This window comes from Phalacrocorax carbo, chromosome 9, assembly GCF_963921805.1.
Source record: "Phalacrocorax carbo chromosome 9, bPhaCar2.1, whole genome shotgun sequence".
In the NCBI taxonomy this organism is placed as follows: domain Eukaryota; kingdom Metazoa; phylum Chordata; class Aves; order Suliformes; family Phalacrocoracidae; genus Phalacrocorax; species Phalacrocorax carbo.
In genome coordinates, this window is record NC_087521.1 from 1,278,494 (window position 1) to 1,293,865 (window position 15,372).

The 15,372-nt window shown below is 40.0% G+C and overlaps 1 protein-coding gene across 10 annotated transcripts in view; it reads right to left on the minus strand.

Annotated features, from left to right (window-relative positions):
- Window positions 1–15,372, minus strand: part of RAD51B (RAD51 paralog B) — a 479,852-nt gene that overhangs the window by 217,033 nt on the left and 247,447 nt on the right. For all 10 annotated transcript variants that reach the window (XR_010374377.1, XM_064460055.1, XM_064460053.1 and 7 more), the window contains one exon: window positions 15,205–15,301. Coding sequence is in view for 9 of the 10 variants with exons in the window: in XM_064460055.1 (XP_064316125.1) it covers window positions 15,205–15,301 (97 nt within the window). In the remaining variant the exon portion in view is untranslated. The remainder of the gene's footprint in view (window positions 1–15,204; window positions 15,302–15,372) is intronic.

The window sequence follows — 15,372 nt, forward strand, 5'->3', positions numbered from 1 at the left end:
TGTGTACAGATTAATAAATAGGTATAACAAACATAGCATAATAAAGAAGAGTATATATAGAAAACGATAGTAAGAAAGAAAAAGTATGAAACAGACAAAAAAGTAGCATCATAGGCTTACAGGATATTTCAAGCTGGAGTCTCTAGTCCTACCTCCTGCCCAAAGCTGGGACAGCTATAATGTCAGAACAGGTTACTCAGGTCTTCATCCAGCCGGGTTTCGAAAACAAACAATGATACAAACAATGATACAGACAGCAACAGGCAGACAGAAAAATAAAAGAACCTGGAAGTGATATCAATGACTGTCATAGAAAGAAAAAGAAAGGATAAGGGAAGAAAGCTAAGTTCTTTTAAAAAGAAGGCAAAAAGTACAGGAAAACATTTTTAGTACTTCAATTTATCTAGGAACCTAATGGGAAGGGTCTGATTCTTTAAGGATTGATTTTGTAAAATAAAATTTAAAAAAACTGGCCCAAAAAACAAAACAAAAAAGAAAACCTTTATGGCTTTTAAGCCATCTCAGCACAGGCTCCAGAACCTGAGGTAACCAAAATCACCAGCTACTTTCAAACAGGTAGGCTGCAGCCGAGCCTGTTGAGCAGCGTTTGATACAAGTCTGCTAAAATTTTGAGGATAAACAATGAATGACACTATTTTGTATACTGAACTCTGTAGTTCCATTAGATAAGAAGCTGACTGAGAGCCCTCCAACTAAACACATCGACCATATGGCTGCTTTAATGCTTTGCTTTGCAAGGATTTGGGAAATGGTGGGAACGCATAGCAGGGGCATTTTTAGTGGCTGGTGGATTAAGAGATTCAGATAAATATTTTAAGTTTTCTTTCCTGGCGTATTTGTTCTGTAATAACCATTCTGATTGCAGAACCTGCGAGCAAAGGACATCTCTAACATTGTTGGAGACAGGGCAGAGGAAGGATATTGTATTAATATCCACTCTGTTGCCACTACATGGTCAAGAGAGACAAAAGACAAAAATGGATGAAAAAATTATCATAATTTGGTTTATTAGCTAATAGTAACAGGATGCTTAGGGCTATAAAAGCTTAGACAGTGAAGGCACAAGTCCCTGGCCCAAAGAGTTTACACTGACCCCCAGGGCCACAATTCCATATTGATTGAATTATTGAGGCAATCACACTCTTGTTGACATACAGGCCTTTCAAACATTAAGGCAAGGCTTAGCGATACCAACCCCTCTCAGTTAAAAAAAGGCAGGAGGGCCTGAAAGGGAAAGTCTTTTTGACCCCTCAGTCTTGCAGAATCATGCGGTGCTCTGGTTGGTCAGTTGTTTCCTTTTAGGTCCTGGAGATGGAGAGGAGGCTGGAGAGGCAGCAGAAGCACCCAAGGAAACAAATTAAAGGCTTTCTTCTGAGGTTAACTATGAGGGAGTATGCCATGTAATATTTTAACCATCACTGTGCTCACTCCACAACAGGCAGCACACAGAGGTAACGTTAAAATCTATGCCTGTCTTCTTCTGAAGTTTAAGACAACAATACCGAAGCTAGCAAGATCATCTTAGCATTCAAAGTAAGTAATCAGGTGATGACGGGAAGCCACATCTGAGTGTGTGAACTAAGAAAACCCCACAGCTTCAAGTGCCTGTGATGCAGTCTTTTCCAACTGAGTGTAAATAGGACATGTCACCTCACCCAACACCCCAGACCACAACGTTTTGAAGGTACCAAAGGAGGAAACCACACTGCAAAGAGGAAGCAACAAATTCATTTTTAAAAAGCTTGCAGGTTTAAAACAACTTTATCATAACCAGAAACAGCTATTAACTTCTGAAGCAATAACACATCATTAGCAATTAAACTGCTGAAACTGGGCAGCAAGCTCTCAAACATTTTCAGTGGCACCACTGAGCGCAGGGATTGCACACCACTACATGCAAGGCAAACACTGGCAGACAATTGTTTATCGGAGCAATTAGAATATGGCACACCACTACCACAGGTACCTGTGCAAAATGCAAGACAAACACCACATAATTTCATACGGAGCTGAGAAGTAGGACTGACTGGTAAACAGTTTTAATTTTGTTTTATTTTTTACTTGCAAAAGCAAGACCTTGCAAAACAGCATTTTTGGGTGGGAGGGTGCAAATATGGTGACAGAGAGAAAAAAAAGAAAACACATACACAATAACCCAGATGTTATTTTGTGTAGCACATCTCTAGTTCTGATCAAGAACCCTGGCCTCATCTCCTCTCTTGTCTTCAAGATTTTTATTTTATCAGCAAAAGCACATCTCCACAGAACACATCACTTCTGATAAAACCTATTTTTTCATTGAAACCAGAGCTGTCACAAAATTTTTCAGCACAATCGAAATTAGAAATACTTTATCATGTTGAATTCCACTGAAAATCTACTGTTTTACAGACACAGCAAATTGCATTTATTTATTTATTTGTTTGTTTGTTTGAAATGCATAATTCGAACTGCACCACACCAAACTGCAGGTGAATTTCTACCACCTTAAATACTCATGCAAAAGAATGACAACCAAATCCTAGTGCAAAGCCATAATAAACTTAAAACTGCCCTAATTTGCATGTGCTGAGCTGGCCTATTACGTGCCATTTGACTTGCTCACAATTACTATTCAGCCTGCTGGACAAAAATACCTTGTTATAACAAGTGAGGAAGCAAGGTATCCCTACCTAAGTGAAATCCACAGCTCATTAAAATAAGTTTTCCAAGTCCTTTACACACTCAGAATGGCATCAAGGTAACACAGCCTCCTCTCACGCATCGGCTCCTCCCATCCTGACAAAAGACACTTCATTTTAACAGAAGGCAGGTTCATCTCAGGATGTATCTACACCATGCATGGCAAATACTAGAAAGATTAGCCTGTGCTGACCTCTTTGCCTCTGTGACTTACCTGCTGCTGGAACCCTCTGGATCCCAACAGTTCATTTCACACTAGCTCACACGACCGTCACAGCGATGACGAAGACACAGATGCACCCTCAGGAAAAGAAGAACTGGGCAGCTGTTTATCATAAGCCAAGACAATCAACTCTAGGGACATAAAGCACTTGATGTGTTGATCCCATGCTGTTTGGAGTTACCTCATGCTAACCTGGAGGAAAATAGTGTGACCAGCCTTTGCTAATTTGCTTTATTCTGGTTGAACAGTCAACAGAACAAACTAGAGGCTGCAATGAACTTTTCAAATCCTACCAGCTAGGATTTGAGCTGGTATCCTGCTGAAATGCTTACTGTTGTTTCTTGTGATCAAGCATTACCTGAGCTCAGTAGCCATAAGCTACCACAGTCAGGCATCAGGTATTACAGCTTATTACTAACCCCTCCTACTGATCTTTGGAAGTGGTCTGTATCGCTTAACTTACATAAAAACACGCAAGAGAAAACATTTCATACGTTTGCTTAAGAAGCAAGTCTACTTTAGCAAATAGCTTGGCACAACAGTGTCAGCTGGCCAAAAGAGTTGGCGTTGATCCCCCTACGGCTACGTCGCATGCACATCGTTGTTCTGTTCCCAACTTGTCTGCTCTGGTTCCCTGGTGAAAACGCCCCTGCTCTGGCTGTGGCTTGAGGACCAGCCATTGGCTTAGACCCTTCTGCCTCCATGATGGTTTTGAGCACAACTGGCTAGCATGGAGAGGAACTTCTGGTTTAATTACTACAAAAGTCCTCTATTGGTCCACATTGAAATCACTCCACATAATGAAAAAACACGCAGCAAGCAAAGATCAGTGAGAAGTTGCTTCAGAACCAAGCTACTGATCTCAATGAAAACGCCGCTGCAGGTGCAGGCTAAGAGACGTTTGAGGCACAGAATTAATCTTACTGAAGGGATCTGGTAGAATATAGGAATTCGAAAAACAGCAGTCAATTCCTATGGAGTATATATTCCCAGAATGTCCTAGAGCCAAAAGCTTCAACCATTTAAAATGCAATTCTGGATTCAGATTGGTTATCAGTAATTTTAATTAAGAACCACCCTGCATTACTTGCAGTTCTTCCTTAGACTCAGATGACAAAACCCAGCCCTCTGGTTTGCTAAGCAAAACCAACAAACAACAGAATGCAATAAGAAGTTAAAAATCTACCATATAGAAAAAGGAATTAAAATTAAAAGATAAGCAAGGGAAGCAAAAAACTGGATGAAATCAGATATTTTAAGAACTCGGAAATTTATTTATTTTGTGTTTAAGACATCAGGATTTTTTTTTCCCCTTCCTTCAAAGCTACATCGACATAGCTGTTGAAGCCTGAAATTGTAGTTCCATACCCTTTTGCTTTTAAATTAAACAAATGATCTCAGGTTTTGGAGCAGTTTTTGACTCCAGGGAAACTATGTAATTAAGAGAGTGCCAGAAACATATTTAACTGATGCATGTCCCAAGAACAGCTCAAAAGAGTGCAGACATACCACATATACATTTCAAGGAAATTACTGAAAAGCCACAGAGCTTCAATAGAACATGATATGTGAAACATGGCATATGAAAGACCCAGTATCAAAAGCGTAAATTCAGTTTGGGAGATATTAATCTGATTACATAAGAGGTACTATGAATCGGATATGCTCCTTTGTGCACCATATCCAACCTGGACAGATGGAGGAGACTTTATGCTCCATTTTCTGACCTGTAATTAGCGTTTAAGGGATGATCAAGTTACTGATACAAAGTTTCTAATATTTTTTTCATTTGAGAGTGGTGTGTGCAGTAACCAGCCTATAACATAAGATTTTCTGACTTTATTTCCTTGCGTGCTTACACGGTCCACAACTTGACATTGCTGTTCTCATTTTCAGTTCAATGCCTTCTACGTACCTGCCTCACAGAAAACCAGTCCAGCCACATCTCTGAACAAAGCACTCCATACAGAGCTCTGAAACAAGACTTGCACAGACTGAATTCAGGCTAATTTTATGCAATACAGTTTTTTATCCAAATGATAAACAACTGTCATATTTTTCTGTACCATGTCCTCCTCTTTCATTCCTGCCAACATTGGCAATTTCTGGGATCTATTGACAAAAAAATTAGTAAAAATAAATTTTCTGTTACAGGCTCCTCCCTTTGTTGGATTCATGCAGTGATGCCACAGTCAAACCCCAAGTCAATGTAGTCAATGGCCTTGGACTACCAAGTCAGTTAGCTATTAAAATGTTACTATTTTACATTATGGTAATGAATGAAAACACAAATTTGTAATCTATTTCTGTTGTTGTTTATAAGCTCCATTTAAGACTGCAGCAGAACAAAGCTTAAAAATCAGGTCTCTAATTAGGACATCTGTAACTTGGCATTTTATATTAAAAAGGCTGTCTGCATGGCTTACCAAAAAGCTTAGGCTCTGCAGACCACAGCAGCAATCACAGGAGGCCACTTTCTGTTTATTTCTCCATCAGCATCCTACATCTGTAAGATTGTGCTCATATCTACGGATATGTGAATAATAGAATTATTTTGACAAAATACAGGGGAAGGCTTAGCCCATCTCCGCTAGCACTGCCCTATATAGCTTTTAATTACTTTGAATAAAACTTTTAATTATTTTGGCAGAGACAGTCAGTCATCAATCCCTGCATTAAGGCAAGGAGAATTTGAGGAGAACCATTTTGGAAAGGGTGGCTTGGAAGAAGCAGCAAGATGGAGAGGTGGTGGGGCAAAAGTTGCAGCTGATACACATCCAGCAGTCATGGCCAAATCATCTGCGCTGTGAGGGAGCTGAGGCTCGCTGCCAGCCAACTGACGGGGAAGTAAGATGAAGAGCCGAGTCCATGAAGAAAGGCTGTAGCAGCGTGGGAGGACTATGACCTTTTGATCTCCGAGATGTTCCTGATGTACCAAAGTGACACGTCAGCTATGTCAAATAGGCTGCACTCTCCAACTGGTGGCAGGGGCCTACAAATTACTGTGAGATCTGAAGGCATTTGTTGTGATGATCCTGGCCTGGATGGGGCGTATCAGCACTTCCCCAGCCGGACTCTTTGACAGTCCATCCCAACGATTCCCAAACGAGGGGTCGTAACCTCCAGCAGGGTCACAGCCACACAGAGTGGGGTCGCAAGCCTGACAGAGATGCGATTGTTTATGTTCGTATTTAGGGTCGCAAGCTCCGCTGGGGTGAGCTCACCACGAGAAACAGAGGCACAAACAGAAACCATTTGGGAACAGCTGGTCTAACAGATTTCATGCTCAGGCACAGCTTCTTGATACTCAGCTAAAATGTGCCCAAACTACTCCCTTACACACCCATGTGCCAGCCTGAAACACCAGCTCTCCCGTCAGGTATCAATCTGGCTCAGATTACTCCCAAAGAATCATGGCTGATTGCATGATAGTAGCATCTGCTTTGGGGTTTGCTTTGTCCTGACAAATTTTCCATTGTTAGCAGTGTAGCTATTCATACCTGAGCCACTGTCTTTTCTACCCTTCCTTAGAAGGGAGATGTACGTAGTTAAGCACCAGCTTAGGCAGGAAGCTTCTGTAGACTTCAGCTTGCCTGAGAGACTAGAGCCACAGCAGGATATTTCAGGAGAGTAGAAATTAGTATGAAAAAGCCTTCCTCTGGTTAAGCTCCAGGCATTTTCTCTTTCTACCATTTCTTCACCCATCATTCTGTACAGAACCATGACTTGCACAGCACTTGGTTTGCTCTTCTCTGAATGCTCCTTTATTTTTATTTTTTAGTGTAACTGATATTATGAGAAGACAAGCAGAATCCAGATTAGATTAATATTGCCCATGTGGAGCATGCAAAATCTGCTCATACTCAAGCTGCCTATTTTCATTAAATTAAGAGATAACGCAGCAAGCATATACTGTCTTTTTATTATCATGTTATGTTTGGGTTTAATGTAACATTTTAGGAGCAGACCATCACTGGGAAGAAGTTCATTCACATGCCAAAGCACCATCTTCAACCTCCAAAAAAGGCTAATAGGTTATAAAACTTCCATCGCTTAAGACAATAAATCATTATTACAATAATAAAGCAGGAAATGCGCACAAATTAAGCAGAAACACCAATGTGCTCTTTTTACGATTAAGGGGAATCATCAATCATAGAGGCTGCCTGAGATTAACAAGGAGCCACATTTTCAAACATCCTGCAGTAAACCCAGAGGAAACCCAGCTGGAACTGCAACTCGAACATAGGCATCAGACTCTGAAATCATCCTCTGTCCCCTTGTCCTCACCTTCCCTTTTGGCACAACACCTGCACCTAGGGTCACTCCTAACTGGTTCAAGTTCTGCAGGTGAGCCATATGCTTCATGTAATGCCACAAGCCAAATATAATTCCCACAGTGATATTTTTCTATGTATAGAAATCCTTTTGATCCCTCCCAGTCCCACCAGAAGAGAGATCCACTGCTGGCACCATAAAACTCTGCAAGAAACGGGACTGAATGCTACTGAATGATGAAGATTCATTTTTTTTTCCCTCAGCCTCTGTACAGATTTAAGGATAACCCACAGTAAGTTAAGACAGAATTTAGTTGGTCATTGTGCATGGGGACAAATGGTGTTTAGCTCTTTCCTACACTTGAATTGATTTTTCACAACATAAGTTAGTCTGGGACAGTTCCACCAGCACTGGTGTACAATGTAGTGCTGCAGAAGGAATTTAGAGCCAAACCTTGTCTCAATGTTTTTGACTGAAACCACTGATTTGCAGGACCCCAGTAAAAATGCTGGTCAATCTTCTCTATTCTGCACAGGATGGGAAGAAAGGGCAAAGGAGAAGGAATTACTTCCATTAAATAACCAGGGCTCTTAATGCTACTTCTATGGCATAAACAAAAGACTAAATTCCAATGTTGAAGAGAATGTAGTTTCTGTATTCACCCACACTGAAATATGAGTTAATGTTTTTTTTAAACATTTTAAGTGTGTAAGAAGATGACCAACTGCAATCTTGTTACAATGCTTTACAGCTATGCACCATCAGCTGAAACTCAATGACGGACTTGTGCATGCTCTTAGCTTACTGCAGTTAAAGTAAAACAGGAATAAACTAGCATGGGTAGCAGGACTCATGCAAACCCATTTTACTTTGCATTGGAAGGTGCAACATGTACTCGGTCACACTTTGTCTCAGCTGAGAGGTGGTAACTCCTAACCGCTCAACTGTGACAATAAGCACTTCTGTTATCATGCCTCTGATTATATAGATGAGTGGTTCCAAGCAAATGTACCTGAAGGGTTGTTGGATTACAAATTGTTGATTAATGATTCTAAGTCATATCACATCTTCAGAAAGAAGCCACAACAAAGCAGTAAAACTCTGTATTCTATCATCACGGCAATTAGGAAATGAGGAATGGAGATTCTCTTAAACTGATATTTAGGGGCCTCTGAATGCTCCTGCTGACAGTTTTCAACCCTTTTGTAGTCTAGATCAAGTGATTATGCCTATGTCATTCAGCTTGAAACTTCCATAGACATGTACAGTCTCCTTAACACTGTTTTACTGAGAGATTTATCTTTTGATTAAAAAGCCGTTAAAATTTGGCTGGATGTTATTATGTCACTACTTCCCTCTTGTTGAAATATAGCATCAAAATTAGTACAGACCGACATGACCACTGTTATAATGAAATTTAACTGCTCCATACACCACCACAACCCTGTGTCATGCAGAAACGATCGCAATATCATTTCCCCTAATGGCAGGACCTGTAACGATGGTGCACTTCCTTCAAGCATTCTCAACAGCCAGAAGGGCTTTTTTCCTCCCACTGAAGCGTTGGGGTGTAAACTCCACTACTGCTAGGCGCACAGAGTTACCAGAAACATGAACACAGTGCAAGCACAAGAACGAAATCCTATTTTGAGGAGGCTCATTTTTGCCTCCAACATGTATTAATGAGTTTTATCAAGATCCCTCCTGGTTTTTCTTTTGTGCCGACTGCTTACCTGTCCTGAAGTGGATGTGCTACATACTGTTCTGACTTCTAGCAGGTTAAGGAAGACAACAGCCTTCCTCACTTTTCAGTGTATGTGGGCCTAACAATCTTTTTGACGAAGGGTCTGAAGCTTTAGAAGTAACTCAAAGACAGAACAGACTGAAGGAACAGAAGGCTTCCCACAGCACTGCTGGCTGGGGAGGGGGATTACAGGGTCTATGCTGGGGTAGTTTCTTAAAAGACAGCTGAGACATGAAGTCCAGTGGCAAAATAAAGAATTGGAAAGAAACAACTCCAGCTGTTCCACTACAGCTCACGTGAATGGGAGCCAATGATTTGAGTAACTCTATCAACTCCTACACTAAACTCAGAGATACCCAGGGCTCAGACCCGGAGGCACAATCCTGTGGCTGATGGACTCACTGAGCTCTCCTGTCCCATGATGGGAGGGTAGTTGGCCTTGGGCCTGCAACCAAACCATCAAGTAAGAAGTGGCAATTCATACCAAACTAAAAACGGGCGCAAATCTCACTATGCTTCCCTGAACCATCATGACTGTAGAGAGCAAAAGATATAATTGTAGCGCCTTGCTATCTGGTTAAGCCATAAAACAAGAAAAGAACTCCAGTAGCTCTTCAGTGATGTGTTTCAGTCTTCAGGGTTCACTCCTGCACACCAGTCTCAGCTGGGAAATTTACTCTTCAGTATGCATAGACATGGACTAATTGTTGGAATTCACCTTCCAAATAACCCGGCAATACCACTAGTGTTATTTGTACTCAGTGCCCTTTTGCACATCTAAAATTCACTTATCTTCACAGGGTCTACATAAGCAGTCACAGTCAAAAGATCTTTCTCACACCATGCCACATAGTTCTCGAGTTTCATAAACAGGCCTAGTAATCTCCATACAGATTATTCCATAATGGTAATTAAGAAAGGGTTTTAGTAACTATTGACAAATATTTGGGTCTCAGAAGGTTAGAGTGGATTCATATTAAAAAGATAGGATATTACTTCATGAATTGTCCTATTAAAAAAACTATTATAATGAACTAGCACCACCATTTCAATGATTTCAATGATTTCAATGATCCAAGACAAACTATCTCCTCTTTCAAGCACAATTGTGTAAACCAGCCTGCAACAGGTTTACAGAACATTAAGCTAAAACACTAAAGGCCTAAAACATGTAAAAGTATTATGATACTTTCTAACGTATTTAAATTTATATCATGCTAGAGCACTTAATTAGGACATGCATTATTCTGCATTAGCTTTAAAACTACAAGGAGGAAATGTTTGATAACAGCTGCTTCATTCATAAGTTCACAGTTCCTGCAAAACAGGTATGTTGGTGTTCTCACAGAATATTCTTTTTTATTTTTATTAAGTCACCTGCAGGTCCAACCTTAAGCATAAGTGTATACATAAATCAATAAATAAACAAATCAAAACCAACCAACAGCCTCTGACCCCTGGGGCCCCTCAGTTGTCTTGACAATTCCTTCAATGTTTTCTCTCCATTCGGCACCAGGATTGAAAAAATGGATTTGAAGGGAGAGAAGCAATAAACTACAGAACTGGTCTTACTCTGGGGTGAAGAGCAGGTCAACTAATTATTTTCCCCATAGGAATATCCTGAAATATTAAGAAAGAAAAAAAGTTCTAAAATAGAAATATATCCCCATATTAAAAAATGGTAAACCGAGGCTTGAAGAATAAAATTATTTAACCACAATCTGACAGGAAATCAAGGGCAAAACAAAGAAGAGAAGCCAAAGATTCCAACTTCAAATCTTCTGCCCCTAAACTAAAGTGGGAAAATCCTGTGGGCAGGGTATATTATGGTAGCTTAGTTTTCTCCAGTCTCCAGAACATGAAAGCCTACTTCTGCTCAACAGCTTAAAAGAATTCAAGATCACAGCAACAGAGATGAAAAGGTCAGACTAAACTCATTGCTCACACCGTGCACTAAAAATATACAATGCTATGACAAACCACTTGATGAACACAAATGGCAGAAGATTAAACGCTGGCCTCCCCAGAGCTAGAGCAAGTTTACAGACAATTTTAAACATGAAATAATTCTGACTTTTTCAAACAAATATTTGAAAGTGCTAGCTGAGACTGAAGAGCCCAAGACAGCATTGCCTTTTTTTGCCCAATGCTTTTTATGCACACTGGAAAAGGGATGCTGTTCTTGTTCATACCAACACGCCCCCAACCTTTTTCCAAGAAAGATGGGGTTTGGCTTTGATGTCTGCGCGAGGAAGTTTGAGCTTGCAGCTGGCAGATGTATTAATAGGATAGGCACTGGTGGACTAGACGGGACCTCAAGTGGGTCATACTGTCCTATCTCTTTGCAGCACACAAATGAAACACAAATTTCACCACCCAGTTAGTGCTCAAACACACAGGCTTAGAATTAATTTCTAACAACCCTCTACATTAGGTAAAATCCAGTCGTGAACTTTGCAAAAATAACGAAAATAGTACAGTCACAGCCACAGATAACTTGTTTAAAAACATCAATTAACAGCCATACAAAATATTTTGTTGTGGACATTTGCACTCCATTTCTACTGTTTGCTTAGCCTAATGCAGCTTAAATCCATTTTTTTTAAATTTATGAAAAAAAAAAATTTTAATTGGGTTAAGGCCTACTTTTTGCATGTTTAATTAATAAAGCTTTACACATTTTCCACATTTTGAAGCCTAGTGATAGTCCTGGGCTCATCTGACCATCTCTGCAATCTAAAATAACTTTAAGGCTTCTCAAAGTTGCTTTTGACTGGAAGAGCTAAACAGAGGCTATTTCATAAAGCAAGGATGAACACGAAATAGCAGTATTCACAACATGCTCCTGTCTGTCTCCTACAAGGACAGGGTTTGCAAGAAGACTACATAAGAACGGCATGGCTATGCATAAAAACTGACTTTGCTCCCTAGGGAAGAAGTGACAGCCTTACATGCCTTAGAATTTTAGAGCTGCTATTAGTCTCACTGAACTCCTTCAAATGATAATCTGGCAAGTATGTAAAGCCCAAATGAATCCAAGGACTCAGCCCACAGGTACAGAAACTTCTGCATTTTATTCAGCACTTAAATTTGTAACAAACTAAGCATTTTGTTTTCTGTCTTGAAGCAGAAGCATGCATAGCTCTGCGAATTTAGCTGGACATAACCATTTCCTCAGGTACCACCAACAAACACATTTCAACAGTTCTTATGTTGCTACGTAAGTGGTGGGATTTTACAGTCAGCGCTGCTTTTATAAAGCCTTTAATGTTCTCATGAAAATCTAACATTTTTAGGACACAAGTTTTCATGCACTAGATTACAGTTTTACAGAAGACAAGCTCTGAGCCTGAAACAGCTTGACAATACCCTTTCAGCTTGTTCATCAGATTAACTTTCTGTCACACATCAGATGAACAGCTTCCTTGGTTTCTGCCTAATCTAACACATAACCCAAGCGATTCCCTTCTAAAGCACAATCAGAAGCAAAAATAAAAGCCACTGTAGCATTCCATTTCTTTCTAATAACACATTCAGTTTGAAATTTTCATTTCTGCCTGAAATAAAGATTACCCTTTTAGCAAACCATTTACAGCGACATGACTGATTTCAGATAGGATTAAAACAACATATTAGACATATACAAACCAAGGGGTCTGAGTTGCTTACACGACCAATAATGTGTCATGGGTCCTTTCACATCTAGGTCACTGGTTCAAATTCAGCTTTAGATGGTGATGAGTGAAAAGGAAGAATGAGGTAAGAACCCAGTCATGGATCTGGCCTCTATTCCTGCCTCTGCAACATATCCACTTTGTGCACTTGGGCTACTCACCTCACTGCTCTTTCCTGCAAATTCTACAGTTTTAAAATAGCAATAAGTATTATGAGTATCACAGTAATCCTGGGAGACTAATTCATTAAGGATTCTTAAAGTACCCAAGATTGTCAGATTAAGGTATTGCTACTTTCAGGCTGTTCCATAGCTAACAGGAAATAAATTAGGGGGGACTTTCTCAGGACAGGTCAACACCTCGATGTTAACAAAGGAAAAAACACTGGCCACATCCGTATCTTTTGGTAGCAAGATAAACAGGAAAATCAGATGCTGAATGGGCTTGAAATTCCACTTTTTCCTCACAGGTAGACAGCACGGGTTAAAACTGAAGCAAACTGGAAATCCAGAAGCAGCCATATCATGGATAAGTGAGAGAGAAGGAGAAAACCACGTAGTATGGAGATCCACTGTATTGTCCCATTACACAACACAGCATGTAAATGTTAGTTGACAGAAGAGGGAAGGAGAGAAATCTATCATCCCCGCATCCCTTCATAAAACTTGAATTACCGAAGGAGCCTGCACTGCTGCTGTCTGTGCTATTCTTGTTCTGAGGCTAAACAAAGGTTTCTGTTTTCATCAAGTGCCATGCTGGCATATTTTACCACTTTAGACCCTTAATTAAGAACAAGGAATGAGAGAAACGAAGGAAAACAACACATGCACACAGAGCACCAACACATTTTAACTCATTCTTGGGTTAAAAGGAGAAAAATAATGGCAGTAGAGAGTTTAGACACAGCATGATAGCTTCATTAATAAGCTGTAACTGCTACAAAAATCATCATGCCATCTCTTACGTGGTCCTGATTTCAGAATACTATTGAACTATGGTGCATACACAGCACTGAGAATCTTTCATATTTGTAGGAAAATTCAGAAAGAACTATTCCATGCTTTTAACCACAAGAACAAAATATGTTCTACTAAGATATTTTGTTATTACTTCTACTTCAGCGTCAGCCATGCCTTTCTCTCCAGTGGAAGCTAATACAGAGCAATTCCAAAGGACAAAGCAAAGCACAAGTACTGCGATCAGGAGCATTTAATGAGACAATGTGCAACAACTTCATTCCAAGAGGAAATCCTAAAGATGAAAAATGATGCCTTCCTCTTCGAAATCTCGTTACCAAATTTCAGCTCTTTCTGGCAGAGGTAGGGAGCAATATTCAAGCAATGAACTTTAGAGGTACTTTGGCAATGGATCGAGCCAACAAAAGCCACAAGCACAATTCCAAAATGATTTAATGGGCCATGCTTTCCCAAGGTCCTATTGACAAAATTATGAAGTAAACACATCAATCAGTGCTAAGACACTACACTGAAGTTCTTTGCTACTCTTCGACATTCTGTTTAATCTATCTTCCACCTCTTTCTCCTGTCCACTGAAATGAGTTGCAGAAGTAATGTCAATTTTAACCACTGCTGAGTTGTTTTTGCCACCAAGCTGTTCTTGTGTTAAATCAGACAAGCTTGAGAGGGCTGCTCGTGATCAACTAGAACAAAGATAAGCTGACCAGAACCACCAGAAAGTCCAACAAGGAGAGAAAGAGGGGAAATACCCATATTATAAAAAGTAGGAAGTCTACATACAATTATCATGCCTTTGCAGGAAAGATGAGCATTACTTCACATCATACATTTGGGTCTATGCATGAACTGAACTCTAAATAGCAAACTTCTCTGCATCTGTCCCTGAGTGAGGGTACTCTGACTATTTTTTGCAAGTGGGGAAAGCTGAAATTATTATATTACTTTGCAAACCTTGACTCAGAATTATCTTTTCTTCTTAGCACAATAAGTCCTCACTATTACCCAAAAATGTGTGCTTATCTGTAATTCTGTGCAGGAGAAAAGAAACATGAAGATGTAAAGTAGTATATGGCGTCATACAAAACTTCATATTACATTCACACAATATTGAGAGCTGCAGTTTGAGGCACCGTACCTGAAAATCAGACAAGCATAATGCAGGGGACAGGACTGAGTATCTGCTCTCCTTCATTTGCAATCAGCTGTTTCTCTTTGGAATCACTGATAACCATTAGATAAGATCAAATTTGTAGCCTAACCTGTGTATTAACTCTAGCAGCAGCTTCAGAAGACTGAGAAAACAACGCTCTAAATGCATGTGAATGAAAGTACAATGCTGAGGAACATGTTATAGAACTGACACAGCTTGAAATTCATTCCCAGCCCTTAGAAAGTGTCAGATCCTTTTAGTTAATACACTTACTTTCTTTTTAATTATAAATGGATTGCCAGAGAAACTGAAACATAATTTTGTCACCAGACTGTTTTATGTTAGACTTGGTAACTTGGCTCTCACAGACCCCGGAATATCAACAGAAGACTGCAAGTTACAATGTAGATTTGTGTCAGTGTAGAGTTTCAGTTCTAATAGAAGGGATCTCTTACCTTCAGACAGGGACAAATCATCAGCTGGAGACACCAGGTCTGCCTGGATCGAAAGGCCATTGCTCAACATTGTGGTAATCTGATTCGTCAAGATAACCTGCAGACAGGGAGAGGGGGAAGGGAAATGAATTTTTATAGCTACTGGAAGGCAGAGAGCAGCCCAAGCAA